Consider the following 18,297-nt stretch of genomic DNA (forward strand, 5'->3'; position numbering starts at 1 on the left):
ATATACAGGTACATGGATCTATATGTATAAAGGATTTGCAAAGACCTGCAAACATATGAGGGGAAATTCATATATAAAATAATGTATATAGATAGATACACATATAAAGGTACATAGAGATTGCAAAAGCTTGCAAAGGGTTAATGCCTATATATCTGTAGGAGAGTTTAACAAATATTTCAGGGGAAAATGCTTTCATAAGATTAATGAATATATATTTTTCTTCTTCCTGACTTGCAAGGGTGTCTCTCTCTTCAAAACATTCCCTTGATTAAGAGCGAGGGAGGCTTTGCAAAAGTAAACACACTGATAAGGGAGGAGAAGAGAGAAATAGATCACATATTGCAATGTTGCCGGCCTTGACCTTGACCCGATTATAAGCCGGGGGAAGCTTTTTCAGCTCATAAATAAGGGCTGAAAAACTCAGCTTATCTTAGAGTATATACGATAATCTCTTTCTAATGTGTAATAGGGTAAAACATATGGATATGCCAGTGGCTCTTGCAATAGTTTAAATGCAACTTGGTGATTTCAATGACAAAATGGCTGGCACTATCATTAGGGAAAGAAAACCAGTTATTTTCATTGGGTGATGCAGCAATATCATGTAACACAGAACTTCCCAGCCCCTCCTAAAGCTGCCTTCACATGGGGTGAGGAACACTATCTCATCAGAAGGATTCAGCACCCCAGGCACTTGTAATGCGAAGGGGATGCCATCTTGTCCTTGGCAACAAAATGCCTTGGGCTATGTGTGGGCTGGCAGAGAGGAAGCCTCTTTTCTTCAGCCTAACATGACTGGAGACCTTAGTGGTGTGTGCTGGCATGATTCCAGCATGCCATGTGGCCTCTACAACACAAACGTCTGATAAGCTCCGAGGGAAATCTCAGCCCATGTTTGCTTTGGGTTTATTAGATTGCAAAGCAAACAGGGCTCCTTGATCATGGTTTTTATGGAGCAAAAGGAGGCACGTGCCAAACAGAAGCGTAGCCAATTTCCTTGTTTTCACTCATCTCATTCACCTCTTTTCTCCAGCTGGGATCCAGCTGTCTCATAATTCAGGGGGAATTTTATGGCCTATGGACAATAAATGTTATTGAATACCAGGTACATAACTTATATCCCCATACCAAAAAAGGGAAACACTAAACAATTGGGCCAAAAAAGGAGCACAATCAAAGCCCTGACAGACCGTGCACAAAGAATCTGTGAACCTCACCTCCTCCAAGGTGAACTAAACCACCTAAACTGGGCTCTACAGGCCAATGGAGACTCCACCACAGACATCAGAAGAGCTGCAAGGCCAAGAACAAACCACGAGAGTCAAGACGAAGATCCACCCAGAGGAAAGGTGTTCTTACCATACATCAAGGGAACCACTGACCGCATAGGCAAACTGATGAAGAAGCACAACCTACAAACTACAGATCCACAAAGAAAATCCAACAAATGCTACGGTCAGCGAAGGACAAGAGGGATCCTCTCTCCTCTGCAGGAGTCTACCGGATACCATGCAGCTGTGGACAAGTCTACAGAGGGACCACCAAACTCAGCACCCAAACAGGAGTCCAAGAACATGAAAGGCACTGCAGACTAATTCAACCAGAGAAATCAGCCATAGCAGAGCACTTGTATATTATTTGAGAACACAGAAATTCTGGACCATTCCAACAACTATCATATCAGACTACACAGAGAAGCCATTGAAATCCACAAGCATGTGGACAACTTCAACAGAAAGGAAGAAACCATGAAAATGAACAAAATCTGGCTACTAGTATTAAAAAACTCTAAAATCAAAACAGTAGATGGGAACCAACACTCTGAGGGCAGAGGACAGCTAATGACTGAACAAAGGATGCCCCCAGGCAAAAGACAAAACCTTTCCAATGCTAATGAGGGTGATTAACTGAAACATTAATGCTGGCTTCCCAGTGACAAAGGACTCTTGCCACACCCTGGACTCTCCACAGATATATATCCTTTCCTTTCCTTACTTAGTTTATCCATACCTCACAACCTCTGAGGATGCCTGCCATAGATGTGGGCGAAGCGTCAGGAGAGAATACTTCTGGAACATGGCCATACAGCCCGAAAGACATACAACAACCCACTAAAATGCTCAAACTTTTGTACAGTGTCACTTATTTAACATGCTCAAGATCCTGCAAGGTAGACTCCAGCAATACATGGAGTGAGAGCTGCCAGATGTACAAGCTGTATTTAGAAAAGGCAGACGAACGAGAGACCAAATTGCCAATATCAGCTGGATATTGGAGGAAGCCAGGGAGTTTCAGAAAAACATCTATTTCTGTTTTATTGACTATTCTAAAGCCTTTGACTGTGTGGACTGTAATGAACTGGCAAGTTCTTGGTGGTATGGGGATACCAAGTCACCTTGTCTGTCTCCTGAGGAATCTGTATAACGACCAAGTAGCCACAGTAAAAACAGATCACGGAACAACAGACTGGTTCAAGATTGGGAAAGGAATACGGCAGGGCTGTATACTCTCACCCTGCTTATTCAACTTGCATGCAGAACACATCATGCAATCTGCGAGCCTTGATGAATCCAAAGCTGGAGTTAAAATTGCTGGAAGAAACATTAACAACCTTAGATATGCAGATGATACCACTTTCATGGCTGAAAGCGAGGAGGAGCTGAGGAGCCTTCTAACCAAGGTGAAAGAAGAAAGTGCAAAAGCTGGGTTGCAGTTAAACATCAAAAAATGAAGATGATGGCAACCAGACTGACTGATAACTGACAAGTAGAGGGAGAAAACATGGAGGCAGTGACAGACTTTATATTTCTAGGTGCAACGATTACTGCAGCCAGGAAATCAGAAGACGTTTGCTTCTTGGGAGGAGAGCAATGACCAATCTAAATAAAATAATTAAGAGTAGAGACATCACACTGGCTACAATGGCCCATATAATTAAAGCAATGGTATACCTCGTAGTAACTTATACATGTGAGAGCCGGACCATAAGGAAGGCTGAGTGAAGGAAGATAGACGCTTTTGAATGGTAGTGTTGGAGGAACGTTCTGAGAGTGCCTTGGACCACAAGAAGATCAAATCAGTCCATCCTCCACGAAATAATGCCCAGCTGCTCACTGGAGGGAAGGATATTAGAGGCAAAGTTGAAGTACTTTGGCCACATATGAGAAGACAGGAAAGCTTGGAGAAGAGAATGATGCTGGGGAAAATGGAAGGAAAAAGGAAGAGGGGCTGACCAAGGGCAAGATGGATGGATGATATCCTTGAAGTGACTGGCTTGACCTTGAAGGAGTTGGGGGTGTCAACAGCTGACAGGGAGGTCTGGCGTTGACTGGTCCACGAGGTCACGAAGTCGGAAGTGACTGAACAAATAACTCTGCATTGTCAGGCAGAAATATTGCAGCCACTCTAACCGAATATTAGCTTCACTGCTCTGAAGTCAGAAAAGTGCTAGGTAGGCTAATTGCTATTGATGTAAATTAATGATAAGCCATAATATCCACAGTTTGGGGAACCTTTTCAGTTATGTTGGTGCCTCTGAGTCCTCACTGCCTTAAAAATGACCCAGCTTTACAAAGATTTGGTTCTTTTCCTTTTTCCTGTTCATTCCCTTTCCTCGGGTAAATACAGTAGTCTCTCACTTATCCAAGCTAAACGGGCCAGCAGAACCTTGGATAAGCGAATATCTTGGATAATAAGGAGGTGTTCTGTCACGCCCTGGGCCTGTGACTGACTGTCTGTTATGTAGGACATATGCTTTACGCCCAGCGGGAAGCCAGGGGCCTAAAGAAGGGTCGTTGAGGAATTTTCCTGAAAAGATGGCCTTGAAGTCTTTAAAGAAATAACAAAGTCTTTATTGATGAACAAATAATAAATCTTCAAGGAGTCTTGTCCCACAGGACAGGCGATAGGCTTTGAATAACTGTGAAAACCCTCTTATAACCCCTCCCAGGCTATCTGTTATCTGGGCCTAGCTAGTCTGGGACCCACTGCCAACTCCAAGTGCGTCTGGTTGTTGAGTGGACCTACCAGCTGAGGCTTTCAGATGTTTCTGTGCTGTTGTTCTGTATCCTGGGACGGTCAATATCCCTGGTATACTTTAACCCTGGTGCTCTTTATCCCTGGTGGTCTTTTATCCCTGGTGGTCTTTATCCCTGGTATTCTTTATCCCCGGTGGTCTTTATCCCTGGAGGTCTTTATCCCCGGTGGTCTTTATCCCTGGAGGTCTTTATCCCCGGTGGTCTTGAAATAGGAAGCCTTTTACAGGACGAGCTGGTGTATGTCCTACAGCTGAACTTCCCAAGAGAGACTAACTTAAAAATGGCTCCTTCCCTCCCAGAGCCCTGAACAGGGGCCGGAACCAAACTTAATGGTGATTGACAGGTGGCCTGTCCTATGGCTGCAAACATTTGCAGCAAGAAAGTAAAATAGAAGGTTCTGGTATAGCTGTACAAGCACAGGAGGGATTAAGGAAAAGCCTATTAAACATCAAATTAGGCTATGATTTTACAAATTAAGCACCAAAACTTCATTTGACAGAAAAAGTAGTTCATTACACATTAATGCTGTGTAGTAATTACTGTATTTACGAATTTAGCACCAAAATATCATGATATATTGAAAACATTGACTACAAAAATGCCTTGGATAAGCGAGTCTTGGATAAGTGAGACTCTACTGTAACCCAAAGGCACAAATTCCCTCTGATCTTGGAAGCTAGGCAAGGTCAAGTCTGGTTTGTACCCACATGGAAACCCTCCAAGAAATATCAAGTGCTGTAGGTTTCATTTCAGAGGAAGGCAATGGCAAATCTCTGAATATTATTTGCCTGAGAAAATCCTGTGAAATTAGTCAGGTCACTACAGATTGGTGATTTGAAGGTATATACTGCTGTAAAAAAAAATTGGTCAGGGAATGTATTTTTCATCTTTGATCAGCAACTGACAAACTCTATAATAATGATTATCCTCATAATGACGATTAATAATGAACATTAAAGGATTGCCTGTACAAAGTGCCTTTCGCATGACGGTGCATTGATGCAAAGTGGAGTAGTAATTAGAACCTCCCAATGAGAAGCTGCTTGGCACAGAGAGATGATACTTGCTGCGTATGATGCTTGGTTAAACAACAAATAGGCAGCAATAGCCCTTAGGCAGGGGAGCCTTAATTTGGTTGACTTTCATCTCTGGCTGCCGCTCTCCTGGAAATGACTTGAAACTCCTGTCATTCTCAATAAAACTCCAGATCCCTGTGGCATTGGGGCCTGTGTGGTGGTGGCTGGAGTGTGGAGGGATGGGTGTGTTGTTTTGTGATGTGTGCTGGGGAAAGCATTTAATTTCGTTGTACAATGTACAAGGACAAAAAGTAATAATAATAATAATAACAACAACAATAATAATAGTTCAGATGATTCATTGGAACTTGTGCCACAAATACCATCTGCCTGTGACAAAGAACTGGTGGGATCACAAGCTGGAAAAAGTTACAGAGAATGAACATGTCAAGCTACTCTGGGACTTCCGAATTCAGACAGACAGGGTTTTGGAGCACAATACTCCTGACCTCACGATCGTGTTAAAAACAAAGTATGGATTGTCGATGTTGCAATCCCAGGGGACAGCAGGATTGAAAAAAAAAATGGGAAAAGCTGACACAATATGAGGATTGAGAGATCGAATTGCAAAGACTCTGGCACAAGCCAGTCAAGGTGGTCCCAGTGGTGATCGGCACACTGGGTGCAGTGCCTAAAGGCCTTGGCCTGCATTTAAACACAATCTCCACTGACAAAATCCCCACCTGCCAGCTGCAGAAGGCCACCTTACTGGGATCTGCATGCATTATTCGCCAATACATCACACAGTCCTAGACACTTGGGAAGTGTCTGACGTGTGATCCAATACAACAGCCAGCAGAGTGTCTGCAGTGGACTCAACTTGTTGTGTTTCTAATAATAATAATAATAATAATAATAATAATAATAATAATAATAATAACAACAACAACAACCTTTATTTATAGCTTTCGATGGGTGAAAACATGGGGCTATGTCTGTTCTTATTGTTATCTAAAGCTAACTGCATTGTTTTATCTATTTCTGTAAACCGCTCCGAGCCAAATTGGGAGTAGCGGTATACAAGTTCAATAAATAAATAAAATATCCTGCCGCCTCTCCACAAGGACTCGGGGCAGCCTACAACAAAATCAATACAATACATAAAAAATGAAAATAAAAAAGGCAATACATCAAAAGTAAACAATCATGAGGAGCCCCCGATGGTGCAGCAGGTTAAACTGCTAGTTGCTGAACTTGGTGGTACAAATCCGGGGAGTGGGGTGAGCTCCCGCTGTTAGCCCCAGCTTCTGCAACCTAGCAGTTCAAAATCATGCAAATGTGAGTAGATCAATAGATACTGCTCCAGTGGGAAGGGAACAGCGCTCCATGAAGTCATGCCAGCCACATGACCTTGGAGGTGTCTATGGACAACCCCCAGAGTCGGACACAACTAGACTTAATCTCAGGGGAAAACCTTTACCTAAACAATCATAAACAAAACTAAAGAAAAATGGTATCACAATAATAAATACAAACAGGTTTAAATTTTATGCTAGGTTTAAAAACATATTGCACTGTGGAGGCATGACCAGTCTATCCCTTGGACCTTTTAACTGGAAATTTCAGGAACTGAACTATGGACATTTTGGTTCAGAAGGCATGGTCCATACACTTAAACCAGCCTCTGTCAATCTGATGTTCTCCAAGTGTTTTCATCCTCAGCTATCACTTGTCCAAAGAAATAGGGCAGATGAGCAAAGCTAATGGTAAGGGATTTCAAGAGCAGTATTGCAGTTCAAACAAAGTTGCCCCTCATCCTAGGCAATCCCTCATAGCCAAGTATGATTGTCTTCCATGGTAGTGGTGGTTCTGTAATTGACTATTGAGACCTTTTCTGAATCCACAAGGACATACATTTCTAGATGGAAGACAGTCCCGATAAGTGTTTGCTTGACTCCCTAACCTTATCTGGCTATCTCTTATTTATCTCCCTGCAACTCCCACATTTCTTCTTGGCTTTCTTTGTTTGTCTACATTCCCTTGAATGTGCCAACAGGTGTGCCCAAAAGCTGGCAATTAGCATTGCAATTACCACATTCCAAATTAATATTAGTCTTTGTTCATACTCTTATGTATGGGAGTGTATTTTTAAAGTTCAGATTGAAACTGAATTGTAGACATCTTTGTTTATGTTTTGGTCTGTTTGAAATGCTACCTTCGAATATATATTTTATACAGAGAGATAAGTTATGGGGAAAACAATAGAATGCGTTGTCAAAGGCTTTCATGGCCGGAATCACTGGATTGTTGTGCATTTTCCGGCCTGTATGGCCATGTTCTAGAAGCATTCTCTCCTGATGTTTCGCCCACATCTATGGCAGGCATTCTCAGAGGTTGTAAGCCCGGAAAATGCACAATAACTCAACAATAATTGATTCAAACAAATGAACAAACAAGTAAATAAAGGTGAAAAGAGACTGATTTTCTAATTGAATTTTGCCTGTTGGTCAATTACATTGACACCATTGATATGCCATCCAATTTCAAGAAACTATTTGGATAGTAATGCCACCTATACACCTTCATTTTGCCACCTGGATAAATTATACCATAAATTGGAGATTCAAATTCAACATTCTTAATAGTAATGACATATCATATAACAGTATATCCAAAAACTACCACAAAATTGCAGTTCAGTATTAATTTCGCATATTAAAAAATTACATCCTTTGGAAATTGGACTGCTTCAACTGCCAGGAAATGAATCAGAAAGTATGTGTGGAAAAATTAAGCCATAATTTAAAACCAACCTCTCAAATCCGGAAAGCCTTAGGAAAGGAAACACCCACAGCTGAACAACTGCTCGTTGCAAAACCTGGTTGGTTGCACACTGAAAATCATATGAAGGCCTGCTAATGCCAGGGCTGATCATCTATAAGCCTCCAGATGTTTTAGACTTCAATTCCCAGAAGCCACGACCAGTGATGGATTATGGAAATTGTTCAAAACATCTGGAGAACCAAAACTTCTGTGGCTATTTGCTAGTCCAAGTATTTTTGAATCAAAACTCCTCTCCGTGGACCTGAGAAAGAGACTGGAGTCCATGAAAAACAGATGTGGGGATCATGTTTTTTTATTAATATTAATTTTTATTCAGTTTTCATTTGTGTTACAAAAAAGGGGGGATACAATCTGAGGGTAGGAAGGGATTAGCGGGAGAAGGTAAATGGATTCTAGATTTCTAAGTTCTAAATTCTAAGGAGGATATGGGGGGAGGTCTCAGGATATAGGGTATTTTCATCTTCCGTTCTTTGATCTTATTCTGTTACATTCATTCTTTTCCATATATTCTGGACTCATCCATGTTCTAGTTTGCGGGAACTCTTAGTGGTTTTCTAGACCTTTGCTTTTTCCCTATATTCTACATATCCCCTCCAATCTGTTGTTTTTAACATTTTCCCTTTGCTTTCTTTTAGCAGGAAGGTCAGTCTGTCCATGTCGTGAATTTCATCAATTTTTTCTAACCATTGTTCTTTGGATGGTATTTCTTGCAATTTCCAATGTTTTGCATAGGTCATTCTTGCAGCTGTCATAATATGTTAATAAAATGTCATCATTCTTATTCAGATCTTTTATACTTTCTATTAGTCCTAAAAGGTAATACTCTGGTTTCATTGGGAATGTCCTGTTTAATATTTTTTGCGTTTCCTTGTGTATTTGTCTCCAATATTTTGATGTTTCCGGACAGGTCCACCAAGCATGGTAAAATGTTCCTTCTTGTTTTTTTGCATTTCCAACATGAATTTCGGGCATTTTTGTACATTATTCCAATTTTTTTGGCGTAATATACAAACGGTGGAACATTTTCATCCCGTTCTCCTGGAGGTCTGTAGAATATGTACATTTTAATTTCTTATTCCAATTTTTCTCCCATTCAGTCAGCCCAATTGTATGTCCAAAGTTTCCTGCCCATTTTGTCATGCAATTTTTAATTTCTTCTGTTTCCGTGGACCATTCTAAAATCTTGTTGTATATTTTTGTAATATCTTTTTTATCATTTTCTAGGATTTTATCCGAAAAGTTTTCCGTTTCATTAAATCCTATCTTATCTTTAGATGTGGGAATCATGTTGACTTCCAGCCGTTCATGAAATGCAGCTCCTAACATTCCTAACTATAGGACTGTACAGTCCATGGTGCTGTCCAACCACATATGAAGAGGTGCACAAATCCCATCACTTGCTATAATAATTTTACAGTCATCAAAGGTGCCACATCTCTCTGATGTTTTACCTGGAAGAGATCAAACAGGACAGAAATCTAGACAGAATAGCCTTATTTGAGAGCCAGAGACTTTGCTTTTATTGGGTTGCCAGATGTACCTTATTTTAAGCAATCTCCCTTATTAGAGGCAAGGAAGCTAGTAATTTGTATAGGCTGGATGCATCCTTTCCCCCTAAGAACAATGCCAAGGATCAGACCCAATTTCCATACAGCAGAACTGACTCCCTGCAACACATAATGACTCCAAAATGCACTCCTTCCTCTTCCCATGAGAAAAGGAGCCTCGAAAGTGACCAGAACCCTACTTTCCCATAGATCTGACACTTTCCCATACACCATCTCCACTGAGCATGGCGGGTGAACAACATCGCTGTCTGTCACAATTTCTGGATTACCGTACGGTCCCTTATATAGCAACATTTTGCTGATGTTTTCCCAAAGTTGCAAATGAACGATATACATCTTCCATCCTGGAATATCCTGGCTCCATCTCAGTTTCCTGGACCAGAGATTGACTCTTCTTGATTAGTGTCAGCCTTGTGTTGACTTCCTTCTTAACAGTTGTAAACATTTCCTTAACTTAGAATCATAGAATAGTAGAGTTGGAAGAGACCTCATGGGCCATCCAGTCCAACCCCCTGCTAAGAAGCAGGAAATCGCATTCAAAGCACCCCCGACAGATGGCCATCCAGCCTCTGCTTAAAAGCTTCCAAAGAAGGAGCCTCCACCACACTCCGCAGCAGAAAGTTCCACTGACAAACAGCCCGCACAGTGAGGAAGTTCTTGACAGACCCCCATCAGTGATAGACTGCTTCCTCGCACTTTATCTTTCTCCCTACCCATCTTATCCCAATGCACTTTATTAAATGGTCTTGACTTATGCACTTTTATATGACCGCCCCCATTTTATCCATCAGTGGTGATGTTTGTTTTTATTACCTCATTTTTATATTGTAAATTATGGTAGTACAGTATATTGTATTCTGTGTTTTAATTGCAATTGAATTATTGAATTATTTGTTTATTTTATTTCAATTGTTGTGTTGATGCCGTTTTAGTTACTGATGCTTGTTTACTTGTTTATGCTTTATTTCTCTTTTGGGCTTGGCCCCATGTGAGCTGCCCTGAGTCCCTTCGGAGAGCTGGTGGGGGGATAGAAAAATAAAGTATTATTATAATATTATTATTGTTAATGTTCAGGTGAAATCTCCTTCTTGATGCACAGTGTTTCCTCACGACTTCACGGTTTGCCTTTTTCGGATTCACTGTTTTACGGTTTTTCAATAAACTCTAAAATCTCTATATATAAATGAGTAATGGTGTTCCCCCCGCCACTAAACAACAAAAGTACAAACCCCAGAACCTAGAAATTTGGCAGCACAATCAACCATCCTTGTCCCTAGGTTCCAACAACAAAAAGAAAAATAAAGTCCCAATTAGAGGGAGAGGAATAATTGTTTTTATCCAATTGCTGCCAGTTAGAAGCAATTTGGTCCATTTGGTCTCCTAGCAACCCACTCAGCCCAGGGGACAGGCAGAGTTAGGCCTTACTCCACACTGCCTATAAAATACAGATTATCTGATTTTAACCGGATTATATGGCAGTGTAGACTCAAGGCCCTTCCACACAGCTAAATAACCCATTTATAATGGACTTAATGTCAGGGGAAAACCTTTACCCTTTACCTTAACGACCACCAATTCCTCAGTTACTTTATTTCCCATACCACCAGACTTCGCCACAGCAACGCATGGCCGGGCACAGCTAGTAATGTATAAATATACTAGCTGTGCCCGGCCACGCGTTGCTGTGGCATTATCTGGTGGTGTTGGTGAGAAATTGTTGAGGTAGTGGTGGTATTGAATGTCTGTTGTATGGCTGTTTATGTTCAGTATGCACACTGAAGTGGATTATATGGCAGTGTGGAGTCAAGATAATCCAGTTCAAAGCAGATAATATAAGATTCTAAATGGTTTATATAGCTGTGTGGAAGGGCCTTGAGTCTACACTGCCATATAATCCAGTTAAAATCTGATAATCTGTGGAAAAAGCCTAATTGAGGCCTAACTGTGCCTGTCCCCTGGGCTGAGGAGGTTGCTAGGAGACCAAATGGGCGGAGCTTAGCCTTCAAACTGGCAGCAATTGGATAAAAATTATTATTCCTCTCCCTGTAATTAGGACTTTATTTTTCTTTTCTTTTTTGTTGTATCAACCTAGCGCCGTGAATGATGGGTTGTGTTGTCAAATTTCGAGGTTGGGGGGCCTGTAGTTTTGTTGTTTTGTCTGCTGCCCTGATGCCATCACTCTTTTATATATATAGATTATTATTATTATTATTATTATTATTATTATTATTGTTCAGGTGAAATCTCCTTCTTGGTGTAAACTTGATGTAAACATTTCTCTGATCACTGTCACAGTGCTTATCACAGTTTAGCAGGCAGATCAACTAGTTCAGGTCCCATTAACAAGTTTTAATTACAATTCAGCAAGCAGGTAGTTAGGGCAAGCCTTAGTCTACAGACTGGTGTCTTCAAAATTATTAGGTTTGATTCATTCATCTTCCATTCAATTCCATTTCATATTTTTGTTGGGGGGTGGGATCCTTTCCCCAGTCTCTCTACCCTGTTTCCCTGAAAATAAGACATCCCCAGAAAATAAGACCTAGTAGAGGTTTTGCTGAACTGCTAAATATGAGGCCTCCCCCGAAAGTAAGACCTAGCAAAGTTTTTTTTGGGTTAGGATTAGGCATGCAGGATCGGTAAATATACATACCATAGATTGTTGTACATGGAAATAAAGGTAGTAACAAGAAATAATAATAATAATAATATAATAGCTTTATTCTTGTATCCCACCTCCATCTCCCAGAAGGGACTCAGGACAACTTGCACAGGGACAAGCCGAACAAAAACATAAATTTACATATGAACAGAAATTAAAAACAGTATAGCAATAAAATATAATATAGAAATTCTTTTTTGTAATAGTTTTTATTTATTTCATGTGAATATGAAGGCCCGGGCTGTGGCGCAGGCTGGAGAGCAAGCCAGCTGCAACCAGCTGCAATGAATCACTCTGACCAGGAGGTCATGAGTTCGAGGCCCGCTCAGAGCCTATGTTTGTCTTGTCTTTGTTCTATGTTAAAAGGCATTGAATGTTTGCCTATATGTGTAATGTGATCCGCCCTGAGTCCCCTTCGGGGTGAGAAGGGCGGAATATAAATGCTGTAAATAAATAAATAAATATAGTACATTGAAAGTGGGAGAACAAATAATAACTTAAGAGATAGTAGGAAGTAGGGAGGAGAGAGAGAGAAAGAATAAAGTATAATATAGAAGGGTTGTTGTATGTCTTTCGGGCTGTGTGGCCATGTTCCAGAAGCATTCTCTCCTGACGTTTCGCCCACATCTATGGCAGGCATCCTCAGAGGTTGTGAGGTATACAACACAACACATACCTTACAACCTCTGAGGATGCCTGCCATAGATGTGGGCGAAACGTCAGGAGAGAATGCTTCTGGAACATGGCCACACAGCCCGAAAGACATACAACAACCCTGTTATCCCGGCCATGAAAGCCTTCGACAACACATATAATATAGAAATTCTTGAAAGGATTCACAGTTTGGTTATGCTGGTTTGTGATGACAACTACTGTAGAGTAGATAATACATTTTCATTTTAAAAAAATTCAACCATAAATATGATGAATTCTTCTTTGTGGAAAGATAAGATAAACATCCCCTGAAAATAAGACCTAGCGCATCTTTGGGAGCAAAAATTAATATAAGACACTGTCTTATTTTCGGGGAAACAGGGTACAGGTAGTTAGTCAGGGCAAGCCTTAGTCTACAGACCGGTGTCTTCAAAATTATTAGGTTTGATTCATCCATCTTCCATTCAAACCATATATCACATTTTTATCAGGGGTGGGATCCTTTCCCCAGTCTCTCTGGTGGTGGTGATGCTGGTGGAGGAGGGGAGCATGTAGCAAAAGGGGAGGAGGAGGAGGAGGAGGAGGAGGAGGGAGAGCGACGTAAGGCGGGGAGGGAGGGAGGGAGGAGGGCGACTGCGCCGGCTCTCTGACTCCTTCCTCTCCCTTTCCTCCTCCTCCTCCTCCTCCTCGTTGCCTGGGCCGCCGGCCGGGACCCACCGCTGGCTGGGCGGCGGTGGGGGGAAAAGGAGGAGGAAGCAAGCAAGCCGCCCTTCTGCCCCACGGACCCCCAGCATCGGGCTATGTTCGAGTAAGGAGGCGGAGGGAGGGAATGCACGGCTTCTATGGAGCTGGGAAGGTGTCTCTCTGGGGGGGATGGAGCCCAATGATGGGATGCAATGGGAGAGGGAGGAGGGCTCGATGCGACAAATGCAGGCAGTGGGATCCATCTCTTAGCCACAACCCACCAAACCCGACCTGCTGAGAGATAGATGGGTGGATGGACAATGGAGAAGAGGAGGTCACTTTGTGCTGAGCGTTTGGATTTGGGGGTTTTGTGCCAAGGGAGGGAGGGGGGGGGTGTTGTTTGCCGCTTTTGCGCCTGTGCGAGCCTTGAGATGCTTGGAGGGATGCGGTGGGGAGGGGGTGCTGCCTCCAACTCGTGATCTGCCCCCCTCCCGTGGTTACAGGTGCCCTTGCATCCCCCTTTGGAGGGTGGGATCTTGGGCAGCGCCATCATTGAGGAAGAGGAGGAGGAGGAGGCCTTTGTTCTGCTTGTCTGGGCGCCCACGTGTCCCTCTCCCCCATCTGTCTCTGCCAGGAAGAGGAAGCCTTCTAAGGACCCTTGCTTCTACCCTGCCATATAAAACCCAGGTTGTCTGCTTTGAGCTGGATTATCTGGCAGTGTAGACCAGGCATGGGCAAACTTCCGCCCTCCAGGTGTTTTGCACTACATGGCCATTGGGGTCTCTCCAAACTCTAGGATTCTATGCTTCTATGATTATTATTATTGTTATTATTATTATGCAGAGGCTGGAGTGCTTGGATTGTGTTCTGCATAGCAGAAAGGGTTGGACTGGATGGCCCTTGGGGTCTCTCCAAACTCTAGGATACTATGGTTCTATTTATTATTATTATTATTATTATTATTATTATTATTATTATTATTATTATTATTATTATTATTATTATGAGAAACACAACAAGATGAGTCCACAGCAGACGTTCTGCTGGCAGTTGTATTGGATCACACCTCAGATACTTCCCAAGTGTATTATTATTATTATTATCAACACAACAACGTTGTATGGCACAGCAAACAAGATAGATATGCTGGATTTCGTTTCGCAAAACCACAAGTCGAACACTTCCCAAGTGTCTAGGACTGTGTGATGTATTTTCTGATGATGTGTGCAGATCCCAGTAGGGTGACGTTTTGCAGTTGGCAGATGGTGATTTTGTCAATGTTATTATTATTATTATTATTATTATTATTATTATTATTAGAAACACAACAAGATGAGTCCACAGCAGACGTTTTGCTGGCTGTTCTATTGGATCACACCTCAGACACTTCCCAAGTGTATTATTATTATTATTAGTAGTAGTAACACAACAAGATGAGTCCACAGCAGACACTCTGCTGGCTGTTGAACTGGATCTCATGTCGGACACTTCCCAAGTGTCTAGGACTGTGTGATGTATTGGCGAATAATGCGCGCAGATCCCAGTAAGGTGGCCTTCTGCAGCTGGCAGGTGGTAATTTTGTCAGCGCCAATTGTGTTCAAGTGCAGGCCAAGGTCTTTAGGCACAGCACCCAGTGTGCCGATCACCACTGGGACCACCTTGACTGGCTTGTGCCAGAGTCTTTGCAGTTCGATCTTTAAATCCTCATATCGTGTCAGCTTTTCCAGTTGTTTCTCCTCAATTCTGCTGTCACCTGGGATTGCAACATCAACAATCCATACTTTATTGTTGTTATTATGCAGAGGCTGGAGTGCTTGGATTGTGTTCTGCATAGCAGAAAGGGTTGGACTGGATGGCCCATGGGGTCTCTCCAAACTCTAGGAATTGTGGGAGTTGAAGTCCAAAGCACCTGGAGGGCCGAAGTTTGCCCATGTCTGGTGTAGACTCATAATGTGTCTTATCTGCTTTGATCATCTAGATTAGTGTCGAAGGGGCCTGAGTCTCACCTTTTCTCTAGCCCTTGATCCATCCCTGTTTTGGATCCTACTGTGGAGGAGGGAGGGGGCCTATATAGTTGTATAATATAATATATTGTATGTATATATACTTGTAAACCGCCCTGAGTCCCCTTCGGGGTGAGAAGGGCGGGATATAAATGTCGCTAATAAATAATAAATAAATAATAAATATGAAGCAGAGGCAGCCTGGTGGGATGGCTTGATGTTTGGCCTGTGACTCTGGGGCCTGGCTTCCAATCCCTACTTGGCCTAGAACGCCATTGGGTGACCTTACAATAATAATAATAATACCATAACTTTATTTTTGTACCCCGCCTCCATCTCTTTGATGGAAGTGGCTTACATATGGCATAAAGTGCCTAAAACAACGCATAAAATATACACACAGTACAATACAAAAGTAAAACCAATCGATATATATAAAAGAGTGATGGCATCACGGCGACCCACAAAACAACAAAACTACAAGCCCCCCAACCTCGAAATTTGACAACACAACCCATCATCCACGCCTCTAGGTTGATACAACAAAAAGCAAAGAAAAATAAAGTCCTAATTAGAGGGAGAGAAATAATTGTTTTTATCCAATTGTTGCCACTTAGAAGGCTAAGCTCCGCCCACTTGGTCTCCTAGCAATCCACTCAGCCCAGTGTTAATAAAAGAATAAAAAATAAAATAAATACAAATAATACAATAAAAATAATAATAAACACTAAAAAAATAATACAATAAAATACTATAACAAAATAACTAAAAATAATACAACAAAATAATAAAATATAATAAATAAAAAAGATAAGTTACAATAAAATTAATTTTAAAAATACAAATAACGTCAAATAAAAATTCCACAACAACTTTTAACCAATACCACCACCACTTTCCCACAGCAACGCGTGGCCAGGCACAGCTAGTAGCATATAAAACAACAATGTAAACTCAGAACAGCGCCCAATAATCTATAGTGACAACTGTTGTCAAACATAACCAGTTGTAAACAAGAACAAGGGAATGGGATCTTGCAAATTGTAGCTAATAATAATAATATAATAATAACTTTATTCTTATACCCTGCCCCATCTCCCCAAAGGGACTCAGGGCGGCTTACATGGGGCCATGCCCAAACACAACAATATAATAACAATAGCAAGACAATAAAACAAATTACTCGCTAAGGAGCAAGGGCATGGGATGAAAGTGCAATGTTGTGTCATTAATTGCGGACCGTTGGGGCTAGACATCCCCAAAGGCCTGTCTAAACATCCAAGTCTTCAAATCCCTCCGGAAGGAGGATAATGTGGGGGCCTGCCTAATCTCCCTGGGGATGGTGTTAGGGATTGTGGGAGTTGAAGTCCAAAAGACCTGAAAGACCAAAGTTTGGCCATACCTGACTTAGATATTTATACTCATCTCTTGGCAGCAACTTGCAGTGTTTACAGTGAACTCTGCAGAAAATGCTCCGGCCGGCTGTAGTTCATAAAAAGGAAAATCAGCCTGTTTTGCAAGCCTTGCAAATGCTGACTTGTTATCAGTCAATGTTTGATTTTTATACCTCTTTATATAGCCCTATGGATACTCAGGGCCCCCCTCTAAGCTGCCATTTAATAGAAAATAATCTCATAGAAAATAATCTGGATTTTATATGGCAGTGTAGACAGGGCCAGGGTCACGTCGACATTTCTCAGGCCAAATGGGGTTGCGAATGGAGAGATTTAAGAAGCCTCCGCCAAAGCAACCTTGGGGTTTTCTGGGGCTGAGAGAGTGTGACTTGCCTGAAGTCACCCAGTGGCTTTCTAGGCCTTGTGGGGATTCAAACCCAGGCTCCCGAGTCACAGGCCAACCCTTAAGCCACTCCACCAAGTTGCCCCTGTCGCGTAAGCATCTTTATATTCCTTTTCTCTATCAGGTCCCATAATCTGATCTGATTGGATTGATAGCTGTCAAGAAAGGCTCTGCCTTCCTGGAAAGTAGAAGCCAACGTGGGTTTCTGGGAGACACACTCTAGAAAAGTAACATTGCCAAGCTCTGAGATTAAATATATATTTGCTGGCCATATATACTGTATTTATTCTATTCTAGGACTCACTTTTCCCTAGATTAACAACTCCAAAAATGCATTGCGTCTTAGAATATCAGGTGTATCTTATGTATTTTTGTTGGCAGTGGTTGTACTGAAGTTAAGGTGTGTTTAACAATCAATGGCATCTTATAATGGAAGAAATACAGTGTGTGTGTGTGTGTGTGTGTATCTCGAAGATAAGGCAGATATAAATAAAGTTTATTATTATTATTATTATTATTGACACAAAGACATAGTATGACACAGCAAATGAGATGTCTAATTCTGGATTATTATTATTATTATTATTATTATTATTACTATTATTATTATTATATGGCTTGTCTGCATTTAGGACTGTCTCAGGTCCCTTCCACACTGCCATATAATCAAAATAGATAATCCACATCTCCTTTGAACTGGATTATATGAGTCTACACTGCCATATAATCCAGTTCAAAGGAGATAATCTGGATTTTATACAACAGTGGAGATCGGGCCTTAGCATCCATGTGGAATGGAAACTGCCTGGAGCGGGTTCTGGTAATCCATTGTAGTCTAAATAGTCCAAACTGTGATTAGAAATATTTTGGCAGAAATCAGAGTTGACATCACTGAGGAAGGGCTTAGCATTCCTAAGAGGTAGAAACCCACTAGGGGATTCTGGGAGATGTGATCCAAAAAAGTAACCTTGGCAAACTTGTTTAAAATACAGGATTTTATAAAATGATGAGTCTGATTTGAAATGCGATGTT

General features: G+C 41.5%; 1 protein-coding gene across 1 annotated transcript in view; it reads left to right on the plus strand.

Moving 5' to 3' along the window:
* Positions 1-13,407: 13,407 nt before the first annotated feature.
* Positions 13,408-18,297, plus strand: part of gramd1a (GRAM domain containing 1A) — an 88,581-nt gene continuing 83,691 nt past the window's right edge. Inside the window, exon 1 of the mRNA XM_062962561.1 lies at positions 13,408-13,589. Within this exon, the coding sequence (XP_062818631.1) occupies positions 13,582-13,589 (8 nt within the window). The 5' untranslated portion in view covers positions 13,408-13,581. The remainder of the gene's footprint in view (positions 13,590-18,297) is intronic.

The sequence above is a fragment of the Anolis carolinensis genome, unplaced genomic scaffold, assembly GCF_035594765.1.
Source record: "Anolis carolinensis isolate JA03-04 unplaced genomic scaffold, rAnoCar3.1.pri scaffold_10, whole genome shotgun sequence".
NCBI lineage: Eukaryota > Metazoa > Chordata > Lepidosauria > Squamata > Dactyloidae > Anolis > Anolis carolinensis.